The 16,058-nt window shown below is 39.7% G+C and overlaps 1 protein-coding gene across 14 annotated transcripts in view; it reads right to left on the bottom strand.

The window, feature by feature from the left end:
* Positions 1 to 2,988: 2,988 nt before the first annotated feature.
* LOC106566971 (far upstream element-binding protein 3) overlaps positions 2,989 to 16,058 on the bottom strand; it is a 30,793-nt gene continuing 17,723 nt past the window's right edge. For 4 of the 14 annotated variants that reach the window (XM_014135705.2, XM_014135724.2, XM_014135678.2 and 1 more), the window contains exons 12-17: positions 15,576 to 15,736; positions 9,921 to 9,994; positions 9,682 to 9,758; positions 8,883 to 8,951; positions 8,166 to 8,237; positions 5,870 to 8,053 (exon numbers count right to left, since the gene is read on the bottom strand). In XM_014135705.2, coding sequence (XP_013991180.1) covers positions 7,872 to 8,053; positions 8,166 to 8,237; positions 8,883 to 8,951; positions 9,682 to 9,758; positions 9,921 to 9,994; positions 15,576 to 15,736 — 635 coding nt within the window. In that variant the 3' untranslated portion in view covers positions 5,870 to 7,871. Of the gene's footprint in view, positions 4,235 to 5,869; positions 8,054 to 8,165; positions 8,238 to 8,882; positions 8,952 to 9,681; positions 9,759 to 9,920; positions 9,995 to 15,575; positions 15,737 to 16,058 lie in introns of those variants that run through there. The other 10 variants (XM_014135770.2, XM_014135751.2, XM_014135732.2 and 7 more) reach the window with 8 other exon arrangements.

Here is a 16,058-nt window from a genome sequence, read left to right as displayed (position 1 = left end):
CTTTCAGAGAGAAAGAGAGAAAGAGCGAGAGACGGAGGTTGTGTGTGTGTGTGTAAGAGAGAGAGAGAGAGAGAGAGAGAGAGAGAGCGAGAGAGAGAGAGAGAGAGAGAAAGGAGCGAGAATTGAATTGAATGAGTGAGTAAGTGAAATGGAGAGACGGACAAGTAGCCAAGGCTACTCAGCAATATTAATGGTTTATCTCTTAACTGCACACATGCACGTTTTTGTGCGCATCCGATGGTAAATAGGCCTAAACGAACAACAATCAATAAGGGGAGTATCACACATTTTGTTTAAGTCACTGACAATTATTCAACACCCTTCACACACCAACCAGATACGATTTTTCTTCATTAGAGATGTCCAACACTGCCTTCCATGAAACTCATTCCAAAAAAACGACCACGTCGCCAGTTTAGCACTAGATTTAGTCGAATATACAAATCGACATATAAAATCAACATTGCTACGTTACTTAGGGCCTATTAATACAACTGAAATATGTTTAACATATCATTATCTAGAGCAAATGTCTCCTATAAAATACGGCTAAACATGTCAAAATCATGTTTTCATATTCCATTCAAATGGCCTACAGCCCAATTCAGGGTTTGAGTCCCACGTTAATTTAACAGAATGAAAACGCTGTCAACTTTAAACTGGTTCAACAATTAGTTTAAACGTTTGTCTGTCATCAAAATTAGGTCATCGGGTCTGGGAGTTGCTTAAACGTTCTTTCTCATGCATTCTGTATTCATGTGGTCGGCAATAAACAATTTCTTCCAGGGAGTTGTAGTGCGGGAATAACAGAATAGAAACAAGCTTAACGTGCTTTACTGCATTGTCCCAATGCAAAGCTGGTTCACTTCTCTATCCCTTGTTGAAGTAAGCGGTTAAATATTCATGGTTGTTCATAGCCCTTCAGTATATTGTGACAGCATTTAGATGAGTATATACAGCCCCTTTCTTCTCAATAGCCACAGTTCTCTCTGTTTTTTCCTCTATTTTTCGGCCTTGATGGACTGGGGGTAAATTAGCAGTTTTCCTTCTCTTCCAGCAGAGAACATCTTTATTCCGTCGCCGGCTCGCGGGTTTCCTATTCAGTTCCTCTCCAAGTAATGTCAGGGGGCTGAAAAGTGCTGCAAATCAATCGTTCATGGTGTTTTGAGGACAGTTTGACACCCATGCACTCCGCCTTTCTTCCCAACAACTATAAGGGGATGGTCCGAAAAGCTGGGCAAGTTTGGCTCTGGCGAATGTGGACTCGAATGGAAAATATATGGATTATAAATGGAACGGGGTGTTTTGAACGCAGAGATAGTGAAAAGGTGAGTGACCGGGCACAAAAAAAGATTGTGGAAACAGCTGCTTTTTAGGAGGGACCCCTTCCTACGTTTGTCCCTTTTCCCAAATGAAAAGTTCCCCTTTCTGAATAGGATTCGTTCTCAGATTGATTTTCATGTTATGCATTTCAGCATTTATAACACTAAGGGTCTTCAGCTTGCAGGACCAGGGGGTAGTGACCATTCTTTATAAGGAGGAATTAAATTAATTGAAATGGGGTAACGCATGGATTCGATTATTTGCTTATCTATACATTAACCTTTTATTTTTCTGTCTGGTAAAGCTATAGACACATCAAGAGCAGCCAGTCACCCTGCTCAACCATATTGAAAAACTATTTATGCCAGTATTTGTTCATTTCAAGTGTATGAATTAAACAATAGCCTTTATATAGGCTATAGATTTCCTTCCAATATTTAGCAAACATTTTGAAAGGCGAAATATCAAAGTAGTTGTATGAAATAAAGCTCAGGATTTTAAACCTACAACAACTAAATGTAAAGGTTCTTATATGCTTTTGCATAAAATGACGATATATATATATTTTAAAACGGGATTTTTAAAAGGGTGCAATATCATTCAAATTCACTCTATAGGAAGGTTATTGACAATGATTCATAACGGCAGAGATGAGTTGGGCTAAAAACAGAGTAGGCCTTTTTACAATTCCATTTAAAACGACTCATTTTACTTCAATAAGTCAAACTATAGCTGCAGACTACATTTTTTAAAATTTTCTTACATGACATGTTACTTTAATATTTGAGTTCACTTCAACGCTTTCACCCTTGAAAAAAGACCATGCACGTAATACCCTAATTGTCTCAAGAACTGTAAATCAGCATTTCCTATCTTAATAATTTTTTTTACAGACATCCTCTCCTTAAAACAGACCTACATAACACAACAACCGTTACCCATGCATCCATGCTATATTACAAGCGTTCAACATTAAAGTGGGCTGAATTAATCATATTAAAAACACTAAGCTCTCATTAGACATTAACCAACACAAACATTCCCAATCAGAATACAAATTGACATGAGTTTCAACGCTGAATCAATCCTTCTACTAACTACAACCTCAAAAGAACATAAACTGAGAGGAACTGGCAGACTGGGCTCCTCCTTGGGACCATTAAAAAGAGATTAAGGTAGATATTCCAGCATGGTAGATACAGTAGAACAGCTCATCTGCAGGAAAGATGAGAGAGGTCCAGTCCCTCCCATAAGGGGTTTGTTTCCCTGGAATGGGACAGTACACCTGCTTAACGAAACTGGAGCTTAAGGGGGGGGGGGGGCAAAGAGGAGGGTGGCAGATGTATGTGAGAGAAGTTGAGTGAGAGATAGAGAGGAGACCCCCCCACACACACACACCCTGCTCAGATAGGACCCTCATAGTAAAACACACGTATTGTTAAATGGCCAAACAAACTATATCAACTATAATAAAAGGCTTGCATTTTATTAAATCATTTGTCTCACTTTTGACTTACTCAGCAGTGGCGGTTCTAGACCATTTCAACTGGGGGGGGGCCAAGCTGGGGCCAGTTGTACTGTTAGAGGGGCCAGTTACATTAGACGTTATTGTTGTCATAACGTTTTCTTCACTGCATTGCAGGCATTAGCAGACAAAAGACCATGTTCATAATCATTCAACAATTTATTTGCATTTCCATTATAATTTTCATTTGCATTACATATTCAGTATCAGGTCACATCAACTGTATTCTCCGGTTTTTGTGTTATTTTGCAAAAAGATCAGCAAATTCATCTGGACTCAAGGCCTTTGCCCTCCTTGACTCAATACTTTAACACCTAAATTGCTTAATCTGTCATCTGACATTGTGGACCTGAGATACGTTATTTCATACTCCACATTTAGGGGGGGCCACAAGGGGGTCCAAAATTGTCACAGGGGCACTGCCCCCCCCCCCCCAAAAAAACAGCTAGTGTTACTCAGACCGGTGAAAACAGAGATTGCACCATATGTAATTGAATCAATTTTTCTATGGACAGCCCTGCATAAACAAATCCTATTCAACAAAATATTCATTGCTCTACAGGGCAGCTATTCAGGACCAACATTGTGAACATTGAATTAGCCATAACACATAGACAATGTAGTGTCCACATCGCATTCATATGAATGGCCCCTCACAGCCTACACCGAAAACCCAGCATATACAGTTAGTGATAATACTAGGGATTAGGTTTTATATACAGCAGCGTAGAGACCCTATTCAAACTGAATGGTCCCCCCATACATAATCATGGCTCTCAACCCCAGTCCGGTGGAGATCTGGAGAACAACTCAATTCTGCCCCCTTTCGAAATCGACCACCAGGCCAGGGACTGTCCCGCAGGGGCGTCATATTAAAAAGCAACAGGATCCGAATCGAGGGCTGGATTTGGAAACAGCTGCACAGTATCAATGGGGGGGGGGGGGCAGCAGGGTCCACTATGGCAGAGGCCCCCTGCGGAGTGCAAAGATGTGGGTTGACAAAGATGCTCAACAACGGTGCACTGGGGACACCCTTGTGGACAGGTCCCAGAGGGAGGGAACATAAGAGGAGCTGGAGACGAGCAAAGAATAAGGAACATTATGAAGAACAAAAATGGTGATCAAAGAATATGCTCAGTCTTTTCGTAAAAATGACTTGAGTGCACCACAATAATCAGACCTGTATTATCCGGTTTCATTATTAAATGGGAATTCTTAAGCTTTGCTATAGGAAATAACCTGAGTTAAGGGACAACTCCAGGAAAATTCCACTTAAAGTGTTGCGCCATACCCGAAATCATTGTCCAGCCTGGCTCTGCCTCTCCTGGTCTGGAAGCAATGGTAGGTGAATCGCTGTCCCAATCACATCTCATGAACTACAAGAGCCTATAGAAGAAACAACACTTGGGTTGAAAAAAATTGCATGTGCTCCTCTGTCCACAAAAGCTCCTTAGCGCATGATCACATAAGGAACAAGATCCCTTGCAGTGATGATGCATTAAAATGGACTAAACATCAGAACTCATCAATGAACCCCCTTTCCCAGACATTGGGATTGTTTTAAATAGCCAATAGGTTTATGAAAATCATTTAGGAAAAAAAAAAAAACTTATGGGTTTATGGGAACCATTTTGGCTAAAATAAACAAGTGTATCTGTATTTTAAAAAATCCACTTAGAAGTGCTATAGTGCTACATTTTAGGGCCGGGGCGATACCAGCGTTGCGATACTCGTTATCCGAGCAAGGAAACAAAACACAAAGCAGATTTAACTTTAGGAAACAGCCCGAATGTTGAAAACAGTCAGTTATCCAGAGTTGTATTTATTTATTTTCCAAGCTATAGCATAGACTAGTTATGTACAGGTTTAAAGGACTGCTTCGTGTTTACATTTGTCCTATTGAAAACAGTGATACTGGTCACAGCCCTACTCATATTTTTGGCCACTCTCACTTCAGGAACTTGTAGTTCATTGTGGGCTAATGGCTTGCCTGCTGTTGATTTTGAATGTTATGAACAACGAATACCTATTATAAAAGTGATGGACAGTGGACTTGAGTCAGTCAAACTGATAATACAATGCCAATAAACCCAGTGCCTTAAAAATCCATCCACTCAATTTAACAATCCCATCGGGCCTTCTTCAGTCATCAGATCCGATTTTGACAGCAAACATCTTTGGGGAAAAACATGAGAACTTATGGTAGTTTCACTTAGTGAGGGGTTTTATATGATGAAATTAAGAGGTCAATTTAAGTCCCTGTTTCAAACGTATTCAATACAAGATATACACAATTACCAGTTCTGTCATCAGGTAATGTTTGGTGACTTAATTCAATCATGGCACTTATAGTAACAGTAATTGGGTAAGCTCCTCTTCCTTACCGACAGTAAATATACTGCCTTTAAATGACCATGCATCTTCTGGACATATGAACTTGGCACATTTTGTTTGTCTTTCAACGTATGTTTTGTCAAGAGAATCCCTTAAAACCAGAAAGTGACTTGTTTGTAGCAGGTTAAAAACTTGCAGACGGGTTAGGATAACTAACACAGCAGGTTAGGAGAATTGGGTTAAGGTTAGGAAATGGGTTAATGAAAATACTTTCTTAACCTATGAAAAGTCACTTCCGGTTGAAGCTGTATCAAAAGTGGCATGTGTTTAGAGAGTCCCATTGCCAAGGAGATAAGAGAGACTAAGATTTTTTTTTACCATTTGTTGAGCTTAACAACATGACATACAGTAACTAATAACGATGGTATACTTCAACCACAAGAGAGGCTTGCAGAAGGAACATTTGAGAACTGGCAAAGTAAAGTTCTATCGAAAATATTTATCCGTTTATAAACAATAGTTTTACCTTTATGATTACTTGAGGCTAGATGATACTATACGTTAGTCTTACAATAGAACTGAGGAAAGGTTTCAGTTTAAACCAATGGTAACGTTAACACAATGGAATTTGACAAAAAGCTTTCAAACGGCAAAAACTTAAATCATTTTAACAGAACACAATAAAGGTAGTCTTGACGTTTTTAATACACAGTTACCTGTACACAAGGAAAAAAAACACTAAAATTAAACATTTTCAAATTATAATATCCCTTTTCATTAAGCAATGAAGTTAATACTAGATTCAATTCTAACTAATCAATCATACATACGAGATCACACAAAGTAGAAAGAAAAATAATTAATTAAAAAGTTTAGCATTGGACTGTACACAAGTCCAGTGTGTACTGGAGGGGGCGTTAGGGAAACTGGGTGGTACCAAATAAGACAATTTTGATCGTAATACTTAGAATATAAAAAACTACAATGAATTATTACACAGGTAGAATCCAGAGGCTTAGCAGTCTTGAATGACTTAGGTACAGAACATACATAAAAACCTAGCATTTCTCATTTTTGTCCATAGCCAGATGCAACATCAAATTTCAAATTACACATTCACGATCTTTGAACATTTTCAGTATGAAAACAGAACAGGGAGAGTTTTCCTGCGATAATGACTCCATGAAAAAAACTTCTTAGATTTAATTATATATATATTTTAAATAAAGTCTTTAGTCAAGTATCTGAGCATACATACATAGTTTTACAAGATAGCAAAGGCAAAAAACTCACAATATGCAACATCCCCCTTTTCCAATATCAGATCATTGTAATAAAAAAAGTACCCATTACATTTTCATATGCCTTAAAAAAAAAATCTAAAAGAACTACAAGTTAAATGTCGGTCAAAATATTAGAGAATCCATCTTTGTTTCAAAAATGAAATAAGATATTGCTACTTTTTTAAACCAGAGTACAATAAAATGACAATGAAAAAAATACAAAGCACAACAGGAAGTAAATTAGGAACTGACTGCCATTTGCCAACATCACTCCTTGTATTATGTAACAAAATAAATGTTCCTGTAACAAAACATCAGTTTCATCACTCAATTAAAATGCTTTATGTAAAAGGAAAAAACATTTTTACACATTCTTAAAACATCTTATGACAAAACAAAAATGTATTCAAGACTGCTAAGCCCATAATTACGATTTTATTGCAACAGAACTAGAAAAAATAGATTATATTGCATTTACTAAAATGTTACAACTCCGGGGTTCGTTTTGGCGATGTCATTTGAATCAAAAAGGAAAAAATAGAAAACAAAACAGCTCTCGCATTAGTCCAAAAGGGATCCCAGGAATTGTCCATTCAAAATAATGGTGTACACAAGTATTTAGTAACAATTAAATGTTCCTGATTTAGAAATATTCTTCTTTTTTTTTTTATTGTATAAGTCAGTCTACAGCTAGTGTTTCTCACTAAGAAAAAAGTAAGTCTTCAAGGCGTTGCAAATCTAGAAACCTGTTACAAAAGGTTTGTTTTCATCCTCAATGATTCAAAAATCTTCAACTAAAGGGCGTCCTCTCTAATGATCCTGCAAAACACAGGTTCACGTCAGTGACCAAGCACAGTAATACATTTTACATAGATTTACATGTGCAAGTTGCATTACATAACCTTACAATAGTTAAACTCAACCTAATTGATGCCAGAATGGATGTACATGGGACATTTCATCAGATTTACTTTCAAACCTCCATACTTGAATTAAACCTTGCCTTTAAACCAGGGATCATCAACTACATTCAGCTGCAGGCAGATTCTCTTGAGCGGATGGTCGGGGGGACGAAACATAATTACAAATCATTTTTAGACTGCAAATTAACCACAAGAAGCCCAAACATATTTAATATTTGACTAAAACAATCAATTCAAAACTAATTTTCAAACCTTGCTGACATCCATCTCTCCGTTATGCGTGGAAATAATTAGGTACAGATTTCCAAAAATAAAATCACTTGGAGCTGATTTCCTGGTGTCATTACAGTCTTTAATGTCCGGGGGGGGGGGGGGTAGGCACACATAAAAACCACCGCAGGCTGCCAGTTGGGGAACCCTGCTTTAAACCATTCAACATTTGAGACGTTCCTCCTAAAGGACTTCCGTGGACAACAACAGCCCTCAGGGGGTTGTGGGGTGGAGATGGTGCTGAGCGTTTGGATGGGTTCTCACCTGAAGGCCTGGGGCCTGTGTCTGCTGTGCACCTTGGCCATAGTAGGCCCCCTGTTGTCTGTAATACTCCACCCAGGCAGCACTGTAATCCGGAGGGGAGCTCTGCTGGGAGCCAGGGCCTGCTGCCTGGTCTGGGGAGAGGGGAGATGGAGGGTGAATAAGGGGAAGAGGAACATCCTCTGATATGCACTCAAAACACCAGTATATTGGAAGAGTGTAGAGGCCATGTAGGTGTAGTCTTACTCTGTTTCTTGTAGTATTCCTCCCATGCTTTGCTGTAGTCAGGGCCACTGTTCTGGGCTTGGCTCTGCTGACCTGTGCACAAGATAAAACCAGGGTCAATACAATACACACCAAACAGACCAACAAGATCTCCCTGATTAATGTTCGCCTCCATAAATTAAATTTCCCTCCACTGAAATATATTCAGTTATACAAACAAAAGCCAATTTCCATGACTGATGAAATCAAGAAGCAACCCAGCTACACAATCATGTAAGAAATTGTCGACTTCAATCATCACAGTCAAACAAAACCTCCTGCATATCAACTATACGTGGACATGATATTTCTACTCAGACACTCTTAGCATGGAACTTTTTAAACGGAGGGCTGGTTTGAGGTCTGGTTCAGAGGTGTATCCAGGGCAGAGGCGATTGTGGACATTCCCAGCAAGGCAGAACGGTTGCAGATGCAGACAGGTATTTATTTAACAGGTGGGTCACCAGTAGGGGCCAACTGTCCACCGGCACCCCAAACCAACCAGGAAGCCAGTCTCAAAGAGAAAGGATCAATCAGCACTCACTTGCAAAAAACCTACTATGAGACTACAAACCCTGAGAGAGGGGGGCTAGGACCAGTGAATCAGACTTAGTAATGTTACACAAGCGATAAAGGCTAGTTGACCATGTTAGTACTGAGCTCCGCTTCTCTGTTCTCCCCCAGAAGACTGGCACTTGCCTAGCTTTTTATAATACTGCTCCCATGCTTTGGAATAGTCCATCTGGTCAGTCTGGGATCCATTGAGACCTGCAACCAGACACAGATAACACTGTTGGAGGACAGAGTTACTGCATGAGGACCTTTCAGTGGAGGTTGAGGCTGTGGCTTACCATCCAGACATGGCACTGTGTCCTATGGCCACTACCCCTACCCTAACCCTAACTAGAACACTGTGTCCTATGGCCACTACCCATACCCTAACCCTAACCAGAACTTCCATGGAGTGAAAGTTCTCTTTGAAAAGTTTCTTCCCCACCTGACGATCTTCCAGAATGGATTATTATTTTTTCATTTTATTTTTTCAGCCAGTATCTGGACGGTTAGCCACATTTTCAATGCAAGAACTACCCTGCCGCTGTCATGAATTGGATTTAAATCCACTGCAGCAGTGCCAGAACCAGCCTGAACAAGTCTTAAATCTCTCCAATTCCTTGAGTCCTCTGAAATTGCTGTTCAACTGGAAAAGTCTTGTTAGAGAAGTAACATTGTGTTGCTTTATTCAGCTCAGTAAGCAGAGCAGAGAGCATGAAACATGTCTAGTTTTAAGTCCTCCTTCCACTTATTTCTCCACTTTCTTTTCACTGGGGAGGGACTTATGCCCCACATGACTTTGATTGCAATAGACTCCGTATGTATCAAGGAATCATTGTAATGACATTTCGGGTTGATATTGGTATCAAGTGTTTTGGGTATCCCACCCTAACCACAACAGGACAAGGCCATCCCAGCCATTAGTTGGAGAAGCAGGTAGACTTACTGGGGTCCTGCTGGCCCTGAGGCTGCCATGTCTGATATGTTGTGCCCCATCCACTTGTCATGAATGTCTGGGGTCCACTGCCACCACAAAACACAGACGCATGTTAGACATTTTTCATATTTATATGAATTGTTGTAGCCTGGATATTGTTACATAATTGTATTCATACTTTGGTCAGTGTAAGTAGTTCAAGGCAAGTTTGACAAATGTAACACTGGTAAAACCAAGAAGCTACTCACTTCTGATGAGGGGTAGCTGGTCCTTGACCAAAGGGGTTCAGACCAAAACTGCTGTTGCCCCCCATTCCTGAGGCCTAGATGAGAGAGAGAAGGCGGAGTCAATGCTGAGACCAAGGTCTCTTTCCCAGATGAGCCCTGTATAGCAGCACAATAAACACATTAACCTCTTGGGGCTAGGTGGGACGCTAGCGTGCCACCCGTGGTGCACTCCATCAACAGCAGGTGCATTTCAAGAGCGGCAAATTTGAATCCAAATAAATGTCAAAATTCAAATTTTTCAAAAATACAACTATGTTACACCATTTGAAAGATAAACATCTCCTTAATCTAACCACGTTTTACGATTTCAAAGAGGTTTTACGGCGAAAGCATAAATTTAGAGTATGTTAGGACAGTACATTTACAAGAGTTGTGTGTAATGTTTTGTCAAGTCAAAGACAGGGTCACCAAAACCATAAAACCAGCTAAAATGATGCACTAACCTTTTACAATCTCCATCAGATGACACTCCTAGGACATTATGTTAGACAATGCATGCATTTTTAGTTCTATCAAGTTCATATTTATATACAAAAACAGCGTTTTACTATGGCATTGATGTTGAGGAAATCGTTTCCCTCCAATAACCGGCAGTCAAGTCAGCGTCAGAAATTAAATAATTAAAATTAGAAAACATTGGTAAAATATTATATTGTCATTTAAAGAATTATAGATTTACATCTCTTGAACGCAATCAACTTGCCAGATTTAAAAATAACCTTACTGGGAAATCACACTTTGCAATAATCTGAGCACTGCGCCCAGAAAAATACGCGTTGCGATACAGACTAGACGTCATGTTGGGGAGATCTAAAATCGAAAATACTAAGTAAATAATCCATTACCTTTGATTCTCTTCATCAGATGTCACTTCCAGGTATCACAGGTCCATAACGAATGTAGTTTTGTTCAAAAAAGCTCATCATTTATGTCCAAAAATCTCCGTCTCGTTAGCACATGATGTAAGCCAGCCGGACTTCTCGTCATGAACGAGGGAAAAAATATATTTCCGTTCGTTCAAACACGTCAAGCGTTGTATAGCATAAATCATTAGGGCCTTTTTAACCAGAACATGAATAATATTCAAGGTGGACGAATGCATAGTCTTTTATAACGTATTGGAACGAGGGTACCCAACATGAAGTAGCGCGCCAGGTGTCTAATGGGACATCACCGTTCCATGGCTCTTGTTCGGTCAGATCTCCCTCCAGAAGACTCAAAACACTTTGTAAAGGCTGGTGACATCTAGTGGAAGCAATAGGAAGTGCCAAAATATTCCTAAACCCCTGTGTTTTTCAATGGGATAGGTTTAAAGTCAATACAACACATCAGGTATCCACTTCCTGTCAGAAAATGTCTCAGGGTTTTGCCTGCCAAATGAGTTCTGTTATACTCACAGACACCATTCAAACAGTTTTGGAAACTTTAGAGTGTTTTCTATCCATATATAATAAGTATATGCATATTCTAGTTACTGGGTAGGATTAGTAACCAGATTAAATCGGGTACATTTTTTTATCCAGACGTGCAAATGCTGCCCCCTAGACCCAACAGGTTAACCTGTTAGGGCTAGGGGGCAGTATTGACACGGCTGGATAAAAAACATACCCGATTTAATCTGGTTACCACTCCTACCCAGTAACTAGAATATGCATATACTTATTACATATGGATAGAAAACACCCTAAATTTTCTAAAACTGTTTGAATGGTGTCTGTGAGTATAACAGAACTCATTTGGCAGGCAAAACCCTGAGACATTTTCTGACAGGAAGTGGATACCAGATGTGTTGTATTGCCTTTAAACCTATCCCATTGAAAAACACAGGGGCTGAGGAATATTTTGGCACTTCCTATTGCTTCCACTAGATGTCACCAGCCTTTACAAAGTGTTTTGAGTCTTCTGGAGGGAGATCTGACCGAACAAGAGCCATGGAACGATGATGGCCCATTAGACACCTGGCGTGCGAGTTCATGTTGGGTACCCTCGTTCCAATACGTTATAAAAGAGAATGCATTCGTCCACCTTGAATATTATTCATGTTCTGGTTAAAAAAGGCCCTAATGATTTATGCTATACAACGTTTGACATGTTTGAACGAACGTAAATAAATTTTTTCCCCTCGTTCATGACGAGAAGTCCGGCTGGCTTAGATCATGTGCTAACAAGACGGAGATTTTTGGACAAAACTACATTCGTTATGGACCTGTGATACCTGGAAGTGACATCTGATGAAGAGAATCAAAGGTAATGGATTATTTACATAGTATTTTCAATTTTAGATCTCCCCAACATGACGTCTAGTCTGTATCGCAACGCGTATTTTTCTGGGCGCAGTGCTCAGATTATTGCAAAGTGTGATTTCCCAGTAAGGTTATTTTTTAAATCTGGCAAGTTGATTGCGTTCAAGAGATGTAAATCTATAATTCTTTAAATGACAATATAATATTTTACCAATGTTTTCTAATTTTAATTAGTGACGCTGACTTGACTGCCGGTTATTGGAGGGAAACGATTTCCTCAACATCAATGCCATAGTAAAACGCTGTTTTTGGATATAAATATGAACTTGATAGAACTAAAAATGCATGCATTGTCTAACATAATGTCCTAGGAGTGTCATCTGATGGAGATTGTAAAAGGTTAGTGCATCATTTTAGCTGGTTTTATGGTTTTGGTGACCCTGTCTTTGAATTGACAAAACATTACACACAACTCTTGTAAATGTACTGTCCTAACATACTCTAAATTTATGCTTTCGCCGTAAAACCTTTTTGAAATCGTAAAACGTGGTTAGATTAAGGAGATGTTTATCTTTCAAAGGGTGTAAAATAGTTGTATGTTTGAAAAATTTGAATTTTGACATTTATTTGGATTCAAATTTGCCACTCTTGAAATGCACCTGCTGTTGATGGAGTGCACCACGGGTGGCACGCTAGCGTCCCACCTAGCCCATAGAGGTTAAACGACATATTCATATAAACAATAAAATCCACAATAGACATGCAAAAAAAAAAATCTTCAGTAAAAAGGTCCCCTAACAACCATCTGAAATTTCCTAGAGCAACCGATTTTAAAGTGTATTGTAGATTATTCCACACGTAAGGTGCAAGGAAAAGGCTGATTTACCTAACTCTAGACACTAAAGGAGTCTCTAGAGAACCAACCCTGTCAACTGGTTTGATAACTTGTCATTTTAAATGTTAACAGTGATGTTAGTTAAGTCGGAAACTTGTGGAGCAGGGCTTTGTAAACAAAAAGAGCATAATGATGTGATTTAAGTGACTTCAAAGAGGTCCAGCCAACCATTTCGTCGTATTGCTCATCATAGTGATGAAAAACAGCATCCGAGGGTTTAAGAGTAGAGGCAGCTGCACTTTCATAAATAGCATAAAAATAACCTCAAGTTTGACTGCACTCTGCTTTCTGCTGACTACAGAGATTAGATCTGTTTCTGTAAAAAGAAAAAGAAAAAAAAAGGCCACTTTAAATCTTAGAGGACTGAACTTGTTAAGAAACTATGTTGTTTTAAAAGATAAATCCCTAATCCAAATACCAAGGTATTTCTATGCATTGACTCATTTGATTATAGAACCATCCAATAAACAGGGACGTAAACTGAGGGCCCAAAAAGGTGACACTTGTTTTTTTTTTACTGAACCATGCAACAAAAAAATCCTGCTGGGGGAAACGCAGGTTAACTAATTAAACAACAAAGAATATGATCTACGTGATCAGTCTCTGTGTGTAAAATAAATAGTGGTTCATGTGAACCTAACTCACAGCAAAAAAATGTAAAGAAAGCAATCTAATGTTATTTGTTGCCTAGACTTTACTGCAAATGACACTCAAGTCTTGAGAAAAAAACCCCACAAATATTGCAGTTAGCCATGACAGCCTTTATAACAGAATGCTTGTGACCACACACACAAATATTGCACTTGGGAAAATAACATCTTAAAGTAGAAATAGAATGAACAGGCATTCTATTTTTGTTCTATTATAGTGGCCATTATAGACATCGATCAAGTGCACAAGGCTACATGTGGACAAAAATAACGTTCACTGAGTAAAACAAATTATAATCCCCCTCACTCACAAGTTACGGTCAAGTTCACCACAACAAAAACAATATCTTTGGGCTACACTGCACATTATTACATTGTACACTTTCTGGCTGTGGACATCTGTTCTACAATGGGCCAGCAAAAGTGAGGAAGAGGGAAAGTGTGTGGTGTTCCTTTCACCTCTATAGTGGCATCCAGCTTAAGCCAGGCCCAGCTCCAGCTACACTTGATCCCTGAATCCACTTGTTTAACAAGCAATGCCTTATTTTCACCTAATTCTCTCATTCTAAAAATAATGGCTACTTCATGAGCTTGTTAACATTTCACACAGATTGCCAGGGTCCAGTAAGCAACTAACACGTTATAACTTGAGGAACGGCAAGGAGTCGTATACCAGTTAATACTATAACGAATTGGTTAGGTTACTAATGTTAGCTCATCTGATGATGTAACGTTAGCTAGCTAACATTAGCTGTCTGACTTTATTAGCAAGCAAATTTCCACACCATAAAGTCAATTATTTGATCAGATAAGTTGGCTAATGTTGCTCAACATTTCTCTGGCTAGCTTATGGAGAATTCGATCCAGCAGGCAAGATACTGAACAATGCTAATACTTGTTCCACACTTTCTCCCTCACCTCAAACTTTCCAAAAATGGCAGTAGTTTTTCGGTTACAGCTCATGAAGTACGCTTCATCACATTTTCACTCCGTCTCCGTGGTCAGGCTTCTCACCTAACATTACCTCTTCGTTATCGTTCAGGGGACGCGCTTCTGTAACTAGCAAGCTGACTTTCCAGAGCGCGTGCTGATGCTGTAACTAGTAAATTGGTTGTCTCTTCTTTCTTCAGTCACGTGCTGCGCTGCATTCTGTTATGTCAACGATTGGCTGAGCCTTGGATACAGCCAGTATTGCTCCAAACTTGCATCACTCGTTCCCTTACAGCCAGTAGTGATCCCAAGCCCACCCCCAACTTTTCTCATCAGATCTACACGAATCACGTAGGTCACCAATTTTGGATTTCAAAAATGACAAATTTCGCCAAAAGGTGATTAGTTTGCATCCCTGAATAAGTAAAGATGTAATCCATTCAAGACAATCTTATGAGAAACTCCCAACATTTATTTAGTTTCACTCGTATTAAGTATGAGTTTTAAAATCAGACAGTAGCCTTGTCACAGCTAGACCAGCACTCGAGGCAAATGCGTACATAATAGTATCATATATAAAAATTACAATGAATAGATTGACCAATAGCATTTGAATAAATAGTGTAAAGAACAGGTCCTAGTATCGACCCCTGCGGAACACCTTCATATACTTCAAGAAACTCTGACTTCACCCCATCCATGACGATGGCCTGAGTTCTGTCACTAAGATGATCAGGAACAGGCGTCAGCGCTCAGGCCTATCGTTTAACCCCGGGTGCCATACTGGTGGATGGTATGGCCACAAGAACAGTCACACACCCCTTTGACATGTACCTTCATGAATATCAGGCCAGACAATAGATTGTTTTTGTTTGTAGGGGGGCATAAGACCACCTACCCCAATCTTCTCATCGATCAGCTGGCGGGCCATTTCCATCTGTTGGGAGGTGCCGCGGATGGAGAAAATGCGCACGTTGGGGTCGGTGTTGGGCGGCGGGTTTCTCTGCAGCTCCACGTGCGCTCCAGACTGCTGGTTGATGTTCTTGATGGTTTCGCCACCTTTAGGAAAGGGGAAATTCAAAACATGAGTCAAAGTCAGCAACAAGTGTGCAAGTGTCAATTTGACCGTCAATCAGTGCTTACTCTGCTGTCTGATTCCATTCTCTAGGCTTCACCACAATTACCTAAACTCATCCGACTGGAGGTTAGACTGGTAGTGATACCTATAGGAGACCCTGGCATGTGTCCTTCAGCTCCGTGCCCATTCTATTTGAGAGAGACAAAGGTCGACAACACTTCCTCCCCCACGCTGACGAATCAGACGGTAGCTTCCTGACTTATGAAGGAGTGCAATTAAACCAGCAGGGAGAAATTAAATATA

Source organism: Salmo salar, chromosome ssa01 (genome assembly GCF_905237065.1).
Source record: "Salmo salar chromosome ssa01, Ssal_v3.1, whole genome shotgun sequence".
NCBI lineage: Eukaryota > Metazoa > Chordata > Actinopteri > Salmoniformes > Salmonidae > Salmo > Salmo salar.
The sequence above is the reverse complement of the archived record's forward strand: the minus strand, read 5'-3'. Positions and strand labels throughout refer to the sequence as shown.